We start from the raw sequence: 21938 nt of genomic DNA, 5'->3' as shown, positions 1-21938 counted from the left end.
GCAATGTAGTTGTAATCAGGGATATATAGTTAGGGGAATAGACACTGTTCTCTGTGGCCAGGATAGAGAGTCCCAAAGACTGAGGTGTCTGTCTGGTACCTGGGTTCAAGAAGTCCCATCTGGACTGTAGAGGAACTTGAATTGAGAAGGGCAAGATCCAGTTTTCACGGTCTATGTAGGTACTGACAATATAGGAAGAAGGAGGTTCTATGAGTGAATATGAGCAGGCAGGGGCTAAATCAAAAAAACAGGAACAAAAAAGATGATGTCTGGATTGCTACCTGAGATGTGAGCTAATTGGCACAGGCTCAACAAGATTAAAAAGATTGATATGGGAAAAACAAAGTTGATTTCATGGTTCATTGGCACCAGGACTAGGGAAGGAAAGGGCAATTCCAATGGGACGGGCTCCACCTGAGTCATGCTGGGCATACAGTCCTGGCAAATCGCATAATGGGGCTGTGGATAGGACTTTTAAATAAATACTGTGTGTTATGAGGTGTTCAATTGCATGGAAAATTAGGAAAAAGGGAGGAGAGTTCATAGAGGTTATTGAAGTTTCCAAAACCAATAATATGACACAGCATATGGAAATGGTCAGGAATCTAGCTTCTGGCAAAGCAGATGAGTGCACAATTATGAGAAAGAGGGCAGTCAACACAAAACTGAAAGTGTAATATTTAAATGCACAAGGTGAATGAGTTTGTAGTGCAGATTGAAATTGGCAGGTACTATGAGACTGTCAGAGACATGAATGCAAGGGGATCAGGGCTGGCAACTAAACATCCAACAATACATACCCTATCAAAGAGACCGGCAGGTGGACAGACTGGGTGGAGTTGCCTTGTTAGTAAGAACTGAAATTAAGTTCATACCAAGAAATGACAGGGAGGTGAAGGTGTCGAATCTGTGTGGGTAGAATCGAGAAACCGTAAAGGTAGAAAGACCTGATGAAAGTTCTGCACAGGCGTCCTAGTTGTCAAGATGTGATGAAGAAAATAAATCAGGAGATACAAAAAGCATTTAAATAAAGTACTATTACAATAATCATGGAGGACGTCAATATGCATGTAGACTGGGAAAATCCGGTTGATAGCAGATCTCAAGAAAAATAATTTGTGGAATATCAATGGGATGGTCCTTTGGAGCAGCTTGTGGTAGAGTTCACTAGGGAACAGGCAATTCTGGATTTAATGATTTGTCATGAGACAAACTTGATTAGGGATTTGAAGGTGAAGGAAGCCCTATGGGGCAGTGACTATAATATTGTAAAATTCACCCTGCAATCTGAGAGGGAGAAGCTGGAATCAGATGTAACAGTAGTACAACTGAGTAAAAGTGATGACAAAGACATGAGGGAGGAGCTGGCTAGAGTTGATTTGAACAGGAAGCCTAGCAGGGAAGCAGTGGAGCAGCAATGGCAGGGGTTTCTAGGGGTAATTTGGGAGGCACAGCAGAAATACAACCCATGGAGGATGGGGCAACCACAATGGCAAGGGAAGTCAGGGACAGCATAAAAGCAAAAGAAAAAGCATACAATGTGGTGAAGGTTAGTGGGAAACCAGAGAATTGGAAAGCCTTTTAAAAATCAGCAAAGGATAACTAATAAAAGCAATATGAGGGGGAAGAAGATGAAATATGAAGGTAAGCTAGCTGGTAATATAAAGATTTCAAAATATCTATGTATATTTTGGATATCAAAAGTAAGAGAGAGGCACGAGTGGACATTGAGCCACCGGAAAATGAGGCTGGAAAAGTAATAATGGGGAACAAAGAAATGGCAGAGGAATTGACTAGTACTTTTCATCAGTTTTCACAGTGGAAGTCCCCACTGAATTTCTTGAAATTCAGAGGTGAGGGATAGAGTAGTGGCCATTACTCAAGTGAAAATGCTGGGGAAGCTGAAAGGTCTGAAGGTGGATAAATTGCCTGGACCAGATGGATTACACCCCAGAGTTCTGAAGCAGGTAGCTCAGGAGATTTTGGAGGCATTTGGTGGTGATCTTTCAGAAATCACTGGAGTCAGGGAGAGTTCCAGAGGACAAGAAAATGGCTAATGGAACACCTCGGTTTAAAAAGGGAAAGGAGCAAAGACCAGAAGACAGGCTAGTTTGTCTGATCTCGGTCTTGGGAAGATTTTGGAGTCCATTTTTTTTTAAGGGTGTGATTGCAGAGTACGTAGATGTGGATGGTACAATAAGGCTAAGCCAGCACAGCTTCATTTGAGGGGAGGTTATGTCTGACAAATGTTAGAATTCTGTGAGAAGGTAATGAACAAGTTAGATAAAGGAGAGCCAGCAGACATGATCCAGTAGGATTTCCATAAGGCCTTTGACAAGGTGTTACACAGGGAGCCATGAAATAAGATAGAGGTTTGGCTGACTGGCAGTAGACAGAGAGTGGGGTCTTTTTCATGATGGCAACTGGTGACTTCTGTTCCTCAGGAGTCTGTGTTGTGACAATTAGTATTCACATTATACATTAACAATCTGGACAAAGGAACTGAGGGCTTGATGCTAAGTTTGCAGATGACACAAAGATAGGTGAAGAGGCAGGTAGTGTTGATGAAGTGGAGAGGCTTCAGAAGGACTTGGACAGACCAGGAGAGGGGTAAAGTTGTGGTAGAGGAAAACAATGTGGGAAAGTGTGAGGTTATGCACTTTAGTAGGAAGAATAGAGCCATAGACTTCTATAAACTGGATAAGGCTTCAGAAATCTCAAACAGAGTTACTTGAGAGTTCTCATTCAGGATTCTCTTACAGTTAACATACAGGAAATCAAATGCAATATTAGAATTCATTTCAAGAGGGCTAGAATACAAGAGCAGAAATGTACTGCTAAGGCAGTATAAGGCTCTGATCAGACCACATTTGGAATATTGTGAGAGGTTTTAGGCCTGTATCTAGGGAAGGATGTGCTGGCATTGAACGGGGTTTGCAAGAGTGGACATACAGATGATGTGTCCACTAGTAGGAGAGAGTAGGAGCCAAGGGCATCTCCTCACAGAATGAAGGGATGATCCTTTAGAACAGAAATGTGGAGGAATTTCTTCAGCCAGAGGGTGGTGAATCTGTGGAACTCATTGCTGCAGAAGTCTGTGAAAGCCAAGGCAGTGAGTGTATTTAAGACAGATAGATAAGTTCTTGGTTGGTAAGGGGATCAAAGTTTGCAGGAAAAAGGCAAGAGAATGGTGTTGAGAAACCTATCAGCCATGATCAAATGGCGGAGCAGACTTGATGGGCTGAATGGCCTAATTCTACTCCTGTGTCTTATGGTCTAATGGACTTAAATTGATAGAAAAAAGCATAGAAGGGGGGCCAAGGTAAGTGATTGTCCCAAAGAGGGGGATAAATTCACAAGCCAGCAAAGGAGGTCAAAAACAATTATAAAGTACAAAGGCAAATTAGTGAGGAATATAAAAACTGACTATAAGAGCTTTAAATATCTGGAAAGGAAGAGAAAAGTCAAAGTGGACGTAGTCCCCTTAGAAAATGAATCTCAGGAGATGGTTTTGGAGATCAAGGAAATGGCAGAGGAGTTAAACATGTATTTTATATCCAGTTTGATATTAGAAGATACTTTAAACATTCTATTAATACTAAAGAATATGTGGGAGGAATTAAATATCATCACCATCACTTTAGCTGTATTAGACATACTAATGGGGCTAAAGGCAGACAAGTCCACTGGCCCTGATGGCTTGCCTCTTAGGATCATAAAAAAACTAGTCTCTCCTACTAGTGGAATTGGTTGTAATTTTCCAAAAGTTTGGATATTTGAGAAGTACCGGATGATTGGAAAACTGGTGATGTGACACTCTATTCAAAAACAGAGGGAGGCAAACCGGAGTAACTGTATGCCAATTAGCCTAATATCTATTGTTGGAAATCCGTTATTAAGGAAGGAATAATGCATTTGGAAAATCATAAGCTAGTCAAGTAGAGTCGGATTGACCTCCATGAAATGAAAGTCATATCTGACTAATTCGTCAGTTTTTTGAGGAAACCTACAGACAATACAAAAATAGTTGCAAGAGAGATACAAACATTACAAAGAGATATTGATAGGTTAAGTTAGAGGACATAAAATTGGTAAATGTATTTTCATATAGGAAAATGTTAAGTTGTTTATTTTGGAAGGGAGAACTCCAGAATTGTGTACCATTTAAATGGAAAGAAATTGCACAGAGCTGCAACAGAAGGGACTTTGGGGCACTTGTGCATGAAACACACAAAGCTAGCACTAATGCACCAGGTAATCCGGAAGATTAATGGAATGTTGGTCCTTTTTCAAGAGGAGGAGGAGAGTAGGGAAGTCTTGCTGCAAATGTTCAAGGTACTGGCAAGACAACAGCTGGAGTACTGTAAGAAGTTATGGTCCCCTTATTTAAGGAAAGATGTTGTTTTGCTGTCGACAGTTCAGAGAAGGTTCGCAAGATGATTTCTGGTATGAAGGGATTGTATTGTAAGCAAAGGTTAAACAGACCAGGACTGTACACTCTGGAGTTTTGAAAAATGAGTGATCTCATTGAACCCTACAGGTAAGTGCTGAGAGGATGTTACCCTCCCAGGAGAGTCCAGGACCAGAGATCACACTCTTGGAATAAAGTGATGCCAATTTTAGACTGAAATGTGGAGGAATTTCTTCTAAGGGTTGAGAGTCTTTGGAACTCCTTGCTGCAGAAAACTAGGGAGGGGGGGGTGGCAGCGCCCTTGTGTGTATTTAAGGCTGAGATAGAAAGCTGCTTGATTAGTCAGGGAATCAAGGACAGGAAAGTGAACATAAGGAATATTGGATCTGCCATGATCCTATTGAATATCAGAGAATGTCTAAGGGACTGGTCCTATTTCTTCTGGTCCTATGATTGCCAATGTTACAGAGACTGAGGAACATTTTTGATGTTAGGTTTTACTCCTTCAAAATCCAAAGCCATTCCCCCCCCCCTGCCAAATGCATACAACATCCTCATATTAATGATTCACACACATCTTAATACTAAACCTTTCAGTCCCTTAGACCATTGTACAATACTTTGATATGAAGGTTGAGTGACAAACCTATAGCTGTATGCTTCTTTTCAGAAGGAAGGATTGAGAGGCGATTTGAAAATGTCCTGACTTTCAAAGGGCAATTAGATAATTATTTAAAAAAAGATTTGCAGGACCACTTTGGAAAAAGCAGGAAAGTAAGACAAGCTAAGTATATCTTGCAGAGAGTTGGTTTGGACACGATAGGCCAAATAGCCACCTTCTGCTGCAACCCTTCAATGATTCATGGTGAAGTTTACTATATTTTTTATTGACCACATTTTTATTTTTATTTTTACTTTTCATTTAATTACAATTTATTCTTCTATCTGATGACTACATGAATACCAGGGAGGTGACACTGATCCAAATTAACTCATTATGGTTGCAAGGATTTTCGTTTTTCCTTTAAAAGCACTACATCAAATAAACCCACAATATATGTGGACTTAGGTTATTAGGGAATAATTGTTTGCTTATGGTTATACCATTCAGTGTGGGATGTAAAAAATATTAAAGGAAAAAACATAAATGCAGTGGGGGCAATTATTTAAAATGTTTTCACTAATTCACTTGTCCAATGCAGTTTAGTAGCTCAGCATTATTTTCTCCTTTTTATTGCCTTAATTTGAACGGAAAACCAACCATGTGTTTGCTGTACTAGTACTAGACTGTGTACAACAACAGGATAAATGATTGGACAAAGTTGATGGAGAAGGAATATATACTTGAGTCATCTAAGAACCCCAGACAGCAGTTTTGAGGTTCCATGTCGGGCGTTGGTATTATGTCTAATTGGGGTTGTCCTCTAAAAGATTTTTTTAGTCAGGCACAATCTGCTATTCATTCAAATGCTTTCATTTACAGAGAATCGCACGACTGATAACCATGCAGTTGCAGCAAGTAATGATCAGGATCATGAACAATACTGACCAACTTTCTCCTCCTCCTAAGAAGTGCTTAGTGCAATTGTAAAAACCCTATTGCAGCTTCAGCTGAGATCAGGTTACAACATAAACTGGATGTAAAGCCTAGTTGTTGTGGGTCACTTAATTCCAGAATGAATTCTCAATCACTGGGGGAGTGCTTGCTTTTTTTTTGGAAGAAATGGTTTGCCTGCCTGATTTCACTTTCCTGCCATTTGCATGTTTATACGCATTGAATACATTCCATTCTCATTCTCATGTTTTTGAACTGAGAATTAACAAATGAGGAAGCATTTAAAATGCTTTTTTCCAGAGCAATTTTATTATGTCTGGTGAAGGGATAGTCACACTTTCTCAATGATATTCATACCACAGATAAACACTTTAATATGTAACAGATGCAGCCACATCACCACGGAAAAAGTGGCCCGCATAGATATGAGCATGAAAATAAGGAGAGCAAGAGGTATGACCATTAATTTCATTTCTTTTAGAAAACATCTTAACAATTTAATTGCTTCCATATTTTACAGGGCACTATCTCTGCTGTATGTTGAAAAGCACAGGAAGAAATTCAACTTTCATAACCATGTCAATAGTATTGTCCCAGATGAAGTACCCTGTAACTGTGAAGGCATACAGAAACATTTCATTACCACATTTTAAGATAACGAAAGCGTTACCATGTTATGCAAAGGGGTCTGAATTTTGTGTTAACCACCACAATTTGCAATGGGCTTAGCTGTTTTAGAAACCTGTCTAGAATAACTACAAACTACTCTAATCAAAATAGTGACTGTATACAACAAATGCAGAGTAAGCTTACAAACTCCGCATTGAACCTTTTCAAATTCCTATTTTATTTTCTGGAAATCAGCGCAGCGCAATCTGATTTCTTTGTATCAATGTATTTCTTTGACTCGATGTATCAAAATAATCAGTTATTTTAAAGAGATATTTACTATAAAAATGTTGGCATAGTGATAAAATTGCTGGACTAGTAATTCCAGTGTAGAGTGTGGTGCTGGAAAAGCACAGCAGGTCACATAGCATCCAAGGAGCTGGAGATTTGACTTTTCAGGCAAAAGCCCTTCATCAGGAATCCTGATGAAAGGCTTTTGCCCAAAACGTTGACTCTCCTGCTCCTTAGACACTGACTGACCTGCTGTGCTTTTCCAGCGCCACACTCTCAACTCTAGTCTCCAGCATCTGCAGTCCTCATTTTTGTCTAGTAATTCCAGAGGCCCAGACTATACCTCTGGGGATGTGGGCCGCAGTGTGACCATCACTGATTGTTGTAAAACCTCATCTAGTTCACCAGTGGCCTTTAGGAAATTAAATCCACTGTTTTTACCTTGTCTGGCTGAAAAGTCGCTTGCTAATGTGGATGACTCTTCCCTGTTCTATATAAATGTCTAGCAGGCCACTCAATTCAAAACCAATAGGGATTTACAACAAATTCTGGCCTTGCCAGTGATGTCCCACATATGGTCTTACAGTTAAAATTGTGTTTATGTTAGATCTGACCAGAGTCTTGCAATTTGCTGGAACTCAGGTTGATTTTCTCCAATGATTTGTTATGTTAAATATCCTAATCAATTTGGCATCAGACACCAAAAAGTCCTCACACTCCCATTCTTTTATCTCCTGTGTCTCTGCCTGTTCGCTATATCATTAGGATGTAATTGTAGAAAGCATCTTCCTAATTCAATGATCCTTCCTGAAGTTGATATCATTATCATCCCGTTTTCTTGCTTTGTTTATACAATCTTGACAGCCTTTTGACTTCTGCAAGTTTATTGCAAAATAAACTTTAAATATATAGTAGAACCTCCAATGACCGAGCGAGATGGGCAGGGAGTATTTTGTTCAGGCAATTGATCGTTCGGATAATCGATCTGATCATAGACAAGCAGTAATTTGAGTGCCCGTTAATTGAACATTTCTTGGTTATCCGGCAATGCACGCCATAAAGCTGTTTAACTGATAACTGATTTATCGTAAACAAGTGGTAATTTGAGTGCCAGTTATCAAACATTTCCCAGTTATCTGGCAATGCATGCCATCATGCTGTCTAACCACTAACTAAATGCTGAGTTACCTTAAGATCTTGTTCGGATCTTAAGATGATTGATGCTCGGATAATTGAGGTTGTGCTGTATTTCTAAGCCTTGGCTATTCTATTCTCCAGTTCCAGTGCTTTAAGGTTGTTTCTTATTGGATTTCTTTACATTTTGCTGTGTAGTTCTGAGAGGTTTTGATTAGTATCATTCACTTGCGTTCTTATCAATAGCTAATTCTCCTCCTTAACAAATCCTCACTTCAACCTTTGATGTATTATCTCTTCTATCTGTTGGTTCTATAACAGATTGATTGCATAAGCTGTCCTCTCCGAAATGGGCCAAATCCTTAGCCTGGATCTTTAGAATTAGATAAATTGCTGCCACAGAATTCAGATGCTAGTAAGTTTTCAGGAATGTCTTAGAAATCCTTCCTCTCCAGGCCTATTTCAATGATGTGAACCACACAGAAATGTAGAAAATAGGAGCAAATTCAGTCCTTTTGAGCTGGATCTGCCATTCCTGGTTGATCATCCACATGAGTCTTCTATTGAGGAAGAACTCCTGATTAACAATCCTTGATATCCTAATTGTCTTTTAGTTTGGAAATAAATGAACAGTTTCAAGTATAACTGTTTACAACCTTCAAAATCTCACTACCAGGTTATAGTCCAACAGGTTTATTTGGAAGCACTAGCTTTCGGATTGCTGCCCCTTCATCGGGTGGTTGTGAAGCAGGACCATGTGCCTTCTGATCCTGTCCTACAGCTACCTGATGAAGGAGCATCAGGTAGCTCCAAAACCTAGTGCTCCCAAATAACCTATTGGACTATAACCTGGCGTTGTGAATTTTAATTTTGTCCATTCCAGCACCAGTTCCTCCTCCTCATGTTTACAACCTGACATTCTGAGCATTTTTATGGGATTTTGGAGATTCATAATGTATCCACTGTTAGTCTACATCTTCTGCCATTGTCTGCAAGTGTAAACACCTTGCATCATCATCCCAGTTAAACAGTCTGTGTCTCCTGTAACCTTCAACAACCCCCTTCAGCCAAAACTGTTGTCAGACAGTCTTCAAAACAGACCATATGACCACTTCCATTTTACCATAATTTAAACAGAGTCCCAAATAAATAGATATGAGGTTCTTAACATTGTTAGTGGGCTAAGTTGCATAGCTCATAGCTCACAGGGATTGTGTCCATGATTATCTGCTTTTGAGTTTGCGTTGCTCATGAGCCAGCTTTGTTCTGTGTGCTGTTCATTGGCTGCATGCATTCAACATAGATACTGCTCAGCACTGCGTAGTAGCTTGCACTACTTAAAGCAGAGGTACACTGTAGCTGTATCAGGCACTTGCAGTTCTGCAGGGCATAAATATGACTTGAGAAACAATGAAGAATGGCTCCGTATGGGGAAAGGCAGTCCTGGCCACATTTCTTCAGTTACTCCTCATAACTAAACCTGTGGCCTTATCTGTGTAACTCTTCCTTATCTCTAGTATTTAGAAGTGAATGTAGTAGCCAGTACTGGATCTAATTGTGACTTCCCCTGAAGTTGTTTTGGTCATCGGGCATTTCAGTATTCTAACTGCTTTGTTCATTGCTTCTCAGCAATTATTAGTCACTTTTTTGTGATAAATCCACTAAAGCTCCTGCATCTTTTCAATCCTGCCCTCATTATCTCTCTATGGCTTCACCACTTCCCTATTCCTGAAAGGTTCTTTTAACCCTAAAACACTTCTATCATGCCTCTTTAGGATCTCCATTTTCTTCTGTCCCATCATTGCCATTCATACTTTTAGTTACTGAAGCCTTACGTTTTAAAATTCCTTCCAAAAAACTTGCATTTTGGCCTCTAGATCACTTCTTAAAACCCACTTCTTTAAACCAATTTTTGTTCATCATTCCTAATATTACCTTATTTTGCTTAGCACCCATATTCCTATGAAGATCTTGGGCTGGTTTTCTATGATAAAGGCACTATATAGTTGTGAATTTGTATTATTTTTGCACACTTAAGTGCCATTTTCCTGGTGTTTCCAAGCTTCATACTGGGAGTGAAAACTGGTAAGGCGCATTTTGTTTTCTTTTTGCCAAATACGTAAATTGCCATAAATGTGAAAACAAATCGTCAAATGATTGCCTAAGTTCCATTTGTTATAGACCTTTTTCCATATAAGGGTTTTCCAACCCAAAAGTTTGGTGTCAAAACAGCACATTGGGAATTTAAGTTTAGAGGTTGGTGAGCTTGATACAGAATTCTCCATCATTTAAATTTAATGGATAGGGTTCACTCAACTCCCCACCTGAATCCCTGACAAGTATTTAAAACAGACATGTACTGTGATTGCAAGTTCATAAAATTACCTAATATTATACTTTTTATAGAGCAAAATGTCAAGATATGAGTGAATTGAAAAAATGTCTGGTTACGTTTGACATAAATCATATACAAAAGTTAGCACAGAGCAGCCCTGAAGTAGACAGATGGCAAATGTATTCATTACTTGTGATAGCAAACCACTGTTGGAGAGGTCTTTGGAATATGGCCATTCTATTGCAAAATAGAATTATGACCGATTTTGACATTAGAATAATGGAAACCTAGTTAAGGACAAACTACATAGTACCAGATGGTTCAAGAATCAACTGTGTTGGGGAATTGATTATCCTATTTAGTGGGACATAAGATACTGGTTCAGTCACCCAGGTTCAATATGTTAATCATGTGCCAGTAGAAGTGAGGTAGCAGATTATTTGGCAGCAATGACATTAGCGATCTTATTCACATGGATTGACATGTTGCTGTGTGATTTTAATAAGAAGAACATTAGTATTTGTGTGTGAAATACCTTTGTAACCTATTTAACAAATTCATTCATTCAGTGTACCTCTCTGGCTGATATTCCAGTGTGGTACTGAACAAATGCTTCAGTTGCTGTCCTTCAGATGAGACATAGGGCGCAAAAGATACTATGGCAGGTGAGTGAATGTCACCTGCCATTCAATGGACTTGCCCTTGTGCATTCAATTTCCCAGGCTTTTATGGTCTCAAGTTGCCCTAACTTAGAGATGGACATGAGTTTATTGGGTATCTAGCACCAGCCTGAACTAGACAAGCAACTATGCATTGCCATAACCAGGAAGTATCGGTGAGAACAATGAATTTAATATCAAATCATGTGTAGATTAAGAAAAGAAAAAATGAGAGAATAATCACTTAAAGTTCATCAAAACAAATTAATTTTTCTGCACAATGGTTATTTTTCAGTAATTAGAAGTTTTTGTTAAAAGAGATACTTGGACTGAAGCGGGCAAGCCTTCTCTTTCTGTGATGAGTCTAATTTGTATCTGCTGTGCAAAAACATGAACCTCATACTACTTAATACAATTCAGTAGTGGCTTAGACTGCAAGGCATGCCTTTTAAGCTAATGGGTGAGCAATGCATCGGGACAGCAATTTCCTAATTTCACATTCAACTGAAAGTCTACTCTTGTTTCTGTGTTATTTACAGAACAACCTTATTTATTTCAGATCAAAGCAGATATGTCATTCAAAATCCATATTATAAGGACAGAATGTACATTCCAGCACTGCATATTATAAACACGAATGTGTACCTAAATGTTGTTCAGAGAACAAAAGGCTAACTTCACATGCTAATGACAATCAATTGAAATCCGTATGTTTTTCTGATAAGCAGAATGAGACCAAAACAATAGGTGCCAAAATTCTGAAGTACAACCAGAAAATGTCAGCAATTTTGTATACATCTCTATGACTGTGTGAGGTCATGCAGTATCTTTGGACAGAGGAACATACGGTTAACATGTTGGTTTGATGACCTTTGGTTGTGTGTAGCAATGACAAATTACTGACCTAAAACATTAACTGTACCATCTTGACAGATGCTGCCTATTTTGCTGAGTGTTACCAGAATTTTTATCATAGAGGACTGCAGAATTGTTGCCTTACAGAAATTATAGTTTAATCAAATGGGTTTGGGCAAATTGGTGAGTTTTACAGGAAGTAATCAAACTATTCCATTGAGTCCCAGTCATCATCTGGTCAATTTGTTACATTTTATGGCTCTGTATTTGTGTGACTTGGTTTTGTTTTGTTTTGTTTTGTTTTAAACTGTATAAATATCTGACAGGATGGAATTCTGAAAAATAATAGGAGACATATAGTCCTGACCAATGATTCCACAAAACATTTAGATGCCCTGTTGCAAGTAACAATCACACATCACAAATGCCAGCAATGACCATCTCCAATCTGAAACAATGTAAATATCTTTTCCTTGACCTTCAATGGCATTCCCATCTCTGAATCCATCAAAATCAATATGCTGTGGGTTACCATCAACCAGAAACTGTACTAGGCTAGACTTATAAATATAGCAGCTACAAGAGCAGGTCAGAGGCTAGGAATACTGCACCAAGTAACTCAACTTCATACTACGCAAAGCCTGTCCAAAAGGCATATAAGTCACAAGTAAAAAATGTGGAGAATACTCTCCACTTATCTGGATACTACTTACCCAGTTCTGTTAACACTGAAGAATCTGGACATAATCGGGTGAAAAGAGCCCACTTGACTGGCATTGCAAGCTCAAACATTCATCCACTTCACTGAAACTCAGTGTTTAATGACTTCAAGATGCAATGCAGAAAATTTGCCAAGGACCATAAGGCCACACCTCCCAAAAACACACCCACTTCCTTTTTGAAGGACAAACGCGGCAGGGACTTGGGAATCACCTGCAAGTTCTCCTCCAAATCACTCACCATCCTGACTTGTCAATCTGTTGCCATTCCTTCACTCTCACTGGGTCAAAGTCCTGGAATTCCTTCTCTAACAGCATTGTGGGTGTACCTACACCAAATGGAATGCAGTGGTTCAAAAAGGGAGCTCACCTTCTCAAGGACAACTAATGGCAGGTAATAAATGCTGGCCCACTAGTGACCTCCACATCCCACGAATGAGTACGTTTTAAAAAATGAAGATGGAAGATTGCATATCTATCATTCTAAAATGCACTCCTTCATTTTACTCTAGATTTCTCATTTTCAGGGACCTGGCATGCTGAATAAGCTAATACTGAATCTCCCGTTTAGATTACTAATGTCATCAGAACTTGTCAATGTATCCATAGGAAACAATGCACTTTTATCATGTGTTATTTGACAATTTTAATTTGACTCATGAACAAAATGAGCTGTATTTTGCTCCACTTTTCATAGGCATTGAGAGAGTCCTGGCTATGAAGCATCATGTACAAATGATATTGTGCTCAGTTCTATTGCTTTATATGGATATATTCTGACCAGATCCACTGGGGACGTGAGTGTTGATCTTCAATATAAAATTGCTCCGTGCAGCTGGGAATGCAAGTTCATGGAAGGCAGAAGGACAGTAATAATTTATACAACTGGATGTATTCCATGCTGATAGCACTGTATAAAATAAGGAATTAACTTATTCAAATTTCATTATTTTGTAATTAAAAGTGCAAAAATCTTAATTTGTTTATGGTCTTCAATGTGAAAGGCAAAATATTATTTAGCTGGTGATCTACTGCGAAATTTGGTAGACAAAAGAATCAGGAAGTTCTTATGCTGTCTCTTGATGGAAGTAAGCCGGCAGATGCAAAAGCAATTACGAAGGCAAATGCTATGTTGGCCTTCATTGCAAAAGGATTTGAGTTCAGAGTTAGGAATTACTGCAGTTATGCAGGACCTTGGTGAGATCACCTCTGAATTATTGTGTGCAAATTTGGTCTCCCAATCTAGAAGATATTCATGCCACAGAGGATGTGCAGCAGAAGTTCACTGTGCTGATGTAGCAAATGACAGGTTTTTTGATTATTCATTTGTGGAATGTGGGCATCATAGCATTTATTGCCCATCCCTAGTTGCCCTTGAAAAGTGCTGGTGGGCTGCCTTCATGAACCACTGCCATCCACATGCTGTGAGTTGACCCACAATACCACTAGTGAGGGAATTTCAGCATTTTGTTCAGGGACTGTGAAGGAACAGTGATATATTTCCAAGTCAGAATGCTGAGTGATTTGGAGGGGACCTTGATGGTATTCCCAGGTATCTGCTGTCTTTGTTCTTTTCGATGGAAGTCATGATGGTTTTGGAAGGTGCTATTTCCGGATCGTTGGTGAATTTCTGCAGTGCATCTTGTAGATGGTACACACTGTCACTACTGAGTATCAGTGGTGGAGGGAGTGGATGTTTATGGATGTGGTACTAGTCAAGTAGGCTGCTTTGTCATGGATGGTGTCAAGATTCTTGCTGGAGCTGCACCCATCCAGGCAAGTGGGGAATATTCCAATCACACTCCTGTCTTGTGGCTCATACATGATAGACAGGCTTTGGGGAGTCGTAAAGTGAGTTACTACAGAGGATCCGTAGCCTCTGACCTGACAATGTAGCCACTCTGTGGATTTTCTGGTTAACTGTAATTCCCAAGGATGTTGATAGTGGGGAACTCAGTGATAGTAACACCATTGTCAAGGGATGGTGGTTAGTTTGCCTCTTATTGGAGATAGTTAGTTATTGCCTAGTATTGGTGAAAGTTACTTGCCACTTGTTGGCCTAAACCTGGCTATTATCCAGGTTTTGTTGCATTTGAATGTGACCTGCTTAAGTATCTGAGGAGTCTCAAACGATGCTGAACATTGTTAGTGAAATCCCTACTTCTGACCTTATGATGGAGAAAGGGTCAGCTGAACATAGTTGGGCTAGGACGCTACTCTGAGGAACTCTTGTGAGGAGAGATTTGTTTGACTGATCCTACATTTACTAGAGTTTAGAATTCTAACAGAGGCAAACAGACTAGATACAGGGAGGATGTTTCTCCTGGTTTAGAATCAGAGGTCACCGTTTCAGGATGTGAAGTGGGCCGTTTAGACTGAGATAAGGAAATACTACTTCACTCAGTGGTCAACCTGTGGAATTCAAATCCACAGAAACTTGTGGAGATTGGATAACTGATTATATTCAAGAAAAAGATTAATACATTTTTAGATACTAAAGACATCACGAGATATGGAGGGAAAACTAGAATATGGTATTGAGATAGAAGGTCAGTCAAGATCATAATGAATGGCTGAGTACACTCAAAGGCTGACTGATCTACCCCTGCTCTGAGTTTTGAATTTTCTATTAACCATTAAAGTTCTTATCAAAACTAACGGTGAGCAATACTGGATGAGACATCTGAACATATGAATTAGGAACAGAACAAACAATTCAAAAAGTTACAATGCAGGTACAGTACATAACTACAAAGCTAATAGATGTTATCCTTTATATTGAAAGGAATTAAACATAAAGGTAAAGATGTTATTCTATAGTTATACAGGACATCTCAAGCCTACTCAGCCATTTGGTACAATCATGAGGTGGAGATGTCAACGTTTTGGGTCTAACCCTTCTTCAGGGCTGGGGGTGGGCGTATGGGAGCTGCAACCAGAAAGGATGCAAAATCTGCTGGTACACCACCCCGTTCGCCTCCGTCCAGGGCCCCAAACAGTCCTTCCAGGTGAGACAGAGGTTCATCTGCCTCTCCTCCAACCTAATTTACTGTACCCAGTTCTCCCAATGTGGTCTTCTCTACATCTGGGAGACCAAATGTAAACTAAGGGAACATTACGCCGAGCATCTCCGACAGGCCTGCAAGGGCCAACCAGACCTCCCTGTCACTGCCATTTTAGTTCTCCTTCCCACTCCCTTTCCGACATGACCATACTTGGCGCCCTCCATTGCAAAATGAACAACACCTCACCTTCTACCTGGGCAGCCTACAGCACAGAGGACTCAACATTGAGTTCTCCAACTTCAAATAACCACCCTTCCCATTCCTTGACTCCCTTCCCAGCCCCAGCCCCTCCTTCCGCTCCTCCCAGTGACCAACCAGGTCATAACTTCTACTGCCTTCACTTATCCCCACCTCACCACACTGCCCCCTCCCACCCCATATATCTGCAACTCCCCCTGCATCCACCCCAAGTCCTGAATAAGGGTTACACCTGAAACATTGACTTCTCCATCTCCTGATGCTGCTTGGCTTGCTGTGTTCTTCCAGCCTCCTGCCTGTCTATTTTGGATTCCAGCATCTGCAGTTTTTTTTTCTCTAATTCGGTATGATAAATGGCTAATCTGTTCGTGTTTCAAATTCCACATTCCTATCTATATCCAGTAACCCTTGATTCCCCTTGCTAACAAGAACATATTCAGCTCTTTCTTACAATTATTCAATGACCCACCTCCACCGCCTTCTGAAGCAGAGAGTTCTAAATCGCACAACCATCTGCAAGAGACATTCTTTCCCCGTCTCTGTCTTGAAAGGGTGACCCCTAATTCTAAAACAGTGCCCTCTAGTTCTGGACTGATCCTTTTCACGTAAGTTTTGTCAAGACCATTCAGGATCTTCCATACTTCAATCAAGCTACCCCTCATTTTAAACTCTAGTGGAAACAGACCCTGTGTGTCCAATCTATCCTCACAGGACAACCTACTCATTCCAGGTGTTAGTTTAGTATACCTCCTGTAAATGACCTCAAATGCATTTACATACATTATTACAAAAGGAAACAAAAACTGCACGTAGTATTTGAGATGTAGTCTCATCAATGCTTTGTATAACTGCAGTATGATGTCTTTTTACTTTCAATTCCTTTCATATAAAGGATAACAAATATTGGCTATCTTAATTATGCACTGTATCTTCATACCTTACTGCCAAAGAAACAAACTTCACGTTTTCCTGCATTACACGCAATCTGCCAAATATTTCTCTATCTATCTACCTAATCTATCTCTTCCTTATGTATTTGTCACAACATACTTTCCTACCTCTCTGTGTCATTTGTGAATGTAGCTCTTGCTCACCTCATCTAAGCAATTATAAAACGCTGAGGCATTTGCACAGACCTGTGGGACTATACTAACCACATCCTGACAATCAGATAAAAACCCAATTATGCATGTTCTGTGTTTTCTGCCAGCCAGTCAATTTTCCATCCATGCAAATATGTTACCTCCTACACTGAACATTTGTTTGTTGTGATGACCTTTTGACGTCTCACCTTATCAAATTCCTTCTGGAAATCCAAGTGCAGATCGTTCTGCCAGAACGCATGTTTTATCAATGTGAATGGGCTGTAATGTGATTGATGAATAAGGGACACTGTTTCTAAAGTGTGAACTTTTAAAACATGTTGGCAATAACGCGAATACATCGCCAACACTTTAAGTGCTATTTTTATTGCACGATTTTTATAAAGTGCGGGATCGCATAAAAATGCAACTATTGCATTATAGAAGAACTACCGCTATCAAGTGTCTATAGGTTTCCCTTTTATGCACAGCATATGTTACTCTTTTTGTAGAATATAATCGTGCACCTGACTTCCCTTTTGACATTTTGGGTGACATTGGGACTGTGCTTAATCCTGCCCTCTGCTGACCTCTACACAGAGGGACTTCTTGTGGCAATTATATTTTGTGACAAGTATTTTTCTTTTGCAGAGTTATTGAAGATGATTTGGTTGGACGTCGGTTTTGGTGATCTGGTGCCACAATGAAGACATACACACATGGAATACCAGTCATATTTTTCATAAATCTGTTCTGCTCCCTATTAGCATACACTGTAAATGAAAAATCTGGTGGTAACATCCACTTTATGAATGGAAATTATGACGGTCATCCCATGCTGTACTTTAGTAAAAGTGATGTGGAGGATCTGCGACTCAAGGCGAGAACTACTCACCGGAATATTGCGAACAGGATTTGGGATGCAGGGCAAATCATGCTATCTAGTCCAGGGGAGTACCTGCCTCCCTGGGATCCAAAACATTTTAGTGCTCACTGGAATGAAATCTACGGCAACAATCTGGGAGTACTGGCTATGTTCTGTGTACTGTTTCCTGAAAGAACAGATGCCATGGAGTTTGCAATGGACTACATGGAGAGGATGGCATCTCAGCCTAGTTGGTAGATTTTTGTCTTGTTTTTCTAAAGCATGCCTTTCTGCCTTTGGGAGATTTTTTTACTGTTCTGTTTTTTTGTGCATGTACACAAACAACGCAGCTTTAGTACCATTTTAATCTGCTGGTACAGTGCACTCTTAATTGTATTCCCTGCATAGCATATATAAAAGGACAAAAAAAAGTCAGTATTGTCAAAATGTGGCAGTAGTTTTGAGTTAACAAAAAGGAAGATGGTTGTAGGGTTTCAGATTTCCTGGATTGTTCTGAAACCACCAGGTATTAAAGATGAATTTACAAATTGCCACTGTGAGCACCTGGGAGAAAAATCATAGGGGCATTAGAGTGTTTTTATTTGCTTTTATCTCTTATGTAAGTTAGTCAAAAATGTTTGAAGAGAAAATTGGCTGACTGTTGTGAAGAATCAACCAGTTGGGTAATGAAATGTTTGGTTCTCTTACAATTAATATGGGATGCTGGTGTTTCAACTAATGTGTTTAATGGTTGCCACAAACTAAAATGAAAGCAGATAAGCAGAGGATGAGCTCTATGACTATGGCACCACTAATTAAATACATTTCTCTATAAATTCATAATGATATTGCAAATAGAATCATTTGCATTTACAAGTTGCCCAATATACATTGTCAGCTAAGAAAACTGTTATTCATTCATAAGACTGTGTTAATTCTAGTTTGTATCACTTTCATCAGTCACTGTACAAACATTTTTGTCCAACATCTCCAAAGTATTCAGGACTTTTAATGACAAGCAGGAAAGTTGTTATTATCAGTTTGTCCAATATTTTGACACCACCTTCCATGAGAAGTGTCATTCCTATAGAGAGTGCTTGATCAGAGCAAGGTGCTCATCTTTCAGGTTCATTGTCTCTTGTTGGTTTAGTGGCTTCCAGACCTGGTTGAGTTGTTTAGTGCTAGATTTTGTTTTTCAGGTAAAAGATGCTTTGTGTTCTGCAGTACCAATGCATTCTTAGCAACAAGCTTGCATAGATATGTGGACTTCAGTAAGGTATTCGACAAGGTTCCCCGTGGGAGACTGGTTAACGAGATTAGATCTCATGGAATACAGGGAGAACTAGCCATTCGGATACAGAATTGGCTGAAAGGTAAAATACGGGATGGTGGTGGAGGGTTGATTTTCAGACTGGAAACCTGTGACCAGTGGAGTGCCACAGGATCGGTGCTGGGTCTACTAATTTTTATCATTTATATAAATGATTTGAATGTGAGTACAGGAGGTATAGTTGGTGACACAAAACATCTGGAGGTGTAGTGGACAGCAAAGAAGGTTACCTCTGATTACAACTAGACTGTGATCAGATGGGCCAATGGGCTGAGAAGTGGCAGATGGAGTTTAATTTAGAGAAATGCAAGGTGTGCATTTTGGGAAAGCAAATCTTAGCAGGACTTATACATTTAATGGTAGGTCCTAGGGAGTGTTGCTGAACAGAGAGATCTTGGAGTGCAGATTCATAGCTGTTTGAACGTGGAGTCACAGGTAGATAGGATAGTGAAGAAGGCATGTGGTATGCTTTCCTTTATTGATCAGGGCATTGAGTACAAGAGTTGGGTGGTCATATTGCAGCTGTACAGGACATTGGTTCGGCTACTTTTGGAATATTGCATGCAATTCTGGTCTCCTTTCTATTGGAAGGATGTTGTGAAACTTGAAATGGTTCAGAAAAGGTTTACAAGGATGTTGCCAGGGTTGGAGGATTTGAGCTATAGGGAGAGGTTGAACAGGCTGGTGTGTTTTCCCTAGTGTCGGAGGCTGAGGGTGGAGCTTATGATGTATATAAAATCATGAGGGACCTGGATAGGGTAAATAGACAAGGTATCTTCCCTGAGATGGGGAAAGTCTAGAACCAGAGGGCATAGGTTTAGGGTGAGAGGGGTGCTGGCAGGTGGGACTAGATTGATTTGGGATATCTGGTCAGCATGGACAAGTAGGGCTGAAGGGTCGGTTATTGATGGTGGTCAGCATTTCCACAGACAATAACTGTTTTCTGCATTTCCCAAGATTCACTTGAAGAGAGAAAGGAAAATTTAAGACAGTTCAGTTGTTGGTGTTTCTTTTAATGATTTTTAAGATTATTGATGTTTGACTTTTCTCAAAGTTTATTATGTTTGAAAAAAGACAAAATCAATAGACAGTTTATATCTCTAAAATACAGAAGCATCTTGGTCAGAAAGGATTTCTTCAAAATAAGTAGTAAAAATTTGTGATATTTTATGGGAACAGAATCATATATTCAATCTAAATGTGTGATTAATGGCTTGGAATGTAAGATGTTGAAAGTAACTCTGAAATACTACCTCAAGTTTAATTCATGGCATTAGCACAAAAGGGGATAGAGTAAGATTGTTAAATGGTAAATTTTAGAAAGTTCTGTTGGAATAGTCATCAGCTATGTTAAAGGAGACAAAATCATTGTTATTTAAGACGTAGTTAGATGGTATAAAGGCGGAGTTTTCAACCTGTTTTCGAATGAGATGCAATGGACTACACAATTCTCCCCATTTTTAATTTATTTTGAGTGTATCTATTGCCTCAGTATGGTAGTGTCACTTTAGAATAGTTGACCCACACCATTGTATTTTAATCGGTATTAAATTAATTTTAAAATAGGAATTGCAAGCCTCCACACATTTCAATTCCGGATCTGTACAGTTGTTAGAATATCAACTTTTGTTGAATCACTTCTGAATTTAAGATGAGACCAGTTTGTATATTTGAAGGAACACTGAGTCTTTGCAATGGGCACTTTTGTTACTACTTTAATTACTTACTTTTAGTGTATCTGAGTTGTAAATGACAGGTGTAGAAAATGTGACAGGTGCTGAACATAAAGCCTTATTCTCTCTAGATATAAGGGATTATAAATGACAAAGAAAATCACATTCTTCTACACAGAAGCAAGTATAACATGAGCACTCCTGTTAAGCGGCCAAGAATCTTGTATTTGAACCACAATGTTCCCTGTACAATCTGTACAGACGATTCAGCATTGTGTTTTTGCATGCTTGGTGGTGGCACTTGAATGACAGAGTCAGAGGCATTGGGTAACCAGGTGTGTCATTGCATCGTTTTTTTTTCCCTCCGTTTTTGTCTGGAAAGCAAAAAAATAAAAGAGCTAACCAGTGAATCATTTCCTTCCTTGGTAGGAAGAGAAGAACCATACCAAGAGACTTTCATAGATTCTGAGAGAGTTTTAAAACTCCTTCCATCCTTTTGAGAGACATTTTTCTTCCCATTCCAACAAGTGATCAGTTTTTAGTCTGTAATTAATTTAGTGTCTTAATCTAGATTACTTTTAATCTTAAGAGCACAATGCAATCGTGTCTGAAATGTTCATAGATAGGAACCGAATGTAATAAATTCATTCAAGCAAAATATTTATGAACTAAGCTTACTTCACAGATGCATCCATATGTTTTAATTCTTGTTCTAGTTCCTACACTGAGCTGCAAGTATAGTTTCAGATACTCTTAATAACTCCAAACTAATGAAAGTTGTTACTGAGTGACTGAAGCATACAGGTTAGAAAGCAGCCAGATTGGATCAGTACTGGAGAAACTCAACAGGTCTAGCAGCATCTGTGGAGAGAAAAACAGTTAGCGTTTCAAGTCCAATGACCCTTCATCAGAGTTGCAGGGAGCTGGGAAATGGTGGTATTTCAAAAGAAATAAAAGATTCCAATTCTATCTGATGTCTCCTTTTAATTTTCAGAGCAGCAGATAATGGAAGTAAATACAGCCATTCTGACTCCCTCACCACTTCAAAGTTGTGGGCTGCTTTTCTTTATTCTTTCAGCTCTACTGACAGTGATTGATACTGAGGGGGATGGAGGGGGGTTGCTGATAAGTCAGAGAGCGATCACTGCTGAATGATG

The 21938-nt window shown here is 39.4% G+C and overlaps 1 protein-coding gene and 1 long non-coding RNA gene across 3 annotated transcripts in view; one reads left to right on the top strand and one right to left on the bottom strand.

Moving 5' to 3' along the window:
• The window catches only part of dse (dermatan sulfate epimerase), an 85814-nt gene that overhangs the window by 20812 nt on the left and 43064 nt on the right, over positions 1 to 21938 (top strand). Inside the window, exon 2 of one of the 2 annotated variants that reach the window (XM_072555574.1) lies at positions 17565 to 18032. In XM_072555574.1, coding sequence (XP_072411675.1) covers positions 17617 to 18032 — 416 coding nt within the window. In that variant the 5' untranslated portion in view covers positions 17565 to 17616. Of the gene's footprint in view, positions 1 to 17564; positions 18033 to 21938 lie in introns of those variants that run through there. The other variant, XM_072555578.1, reaches the window with a different exon arrangement.
• The window catches only part of LOC140460892 (uncharacterized), a 57807-nt gene continuing 56083 nt past the window's right edge, over positions 20215 to 21938 (bottom strand). The window contains exon 4 of the long non-coding RNA XR_011954382.1: positions 20215 to 21155. This is a non-coding gene — a long non-coding RNA (uncharacterized lncRNA). The remainder of the gene's footprint in view (positions 21156 to 21938) is intronic.

This window comes from Chiloscyllium punctatum, chromosome 3 (genome assembly GCF_047496795.1).
Source record: "Chiloscyllium punctatum isolate Juve2018m chromosome 3, sChiPun1.3, whole genome shotgun sequence".
Classification (NCBI taxonomy): Eukaryota; Metazoa; Chordata; class Chondrichthyes; order Orectolobiformes; family Hemiscylliidae; genus Chiloscyllium; species Chiloscyllium punctatum.
This window is presented reverse-complemented; position numbering and strand designations above follow the sequence as displayed.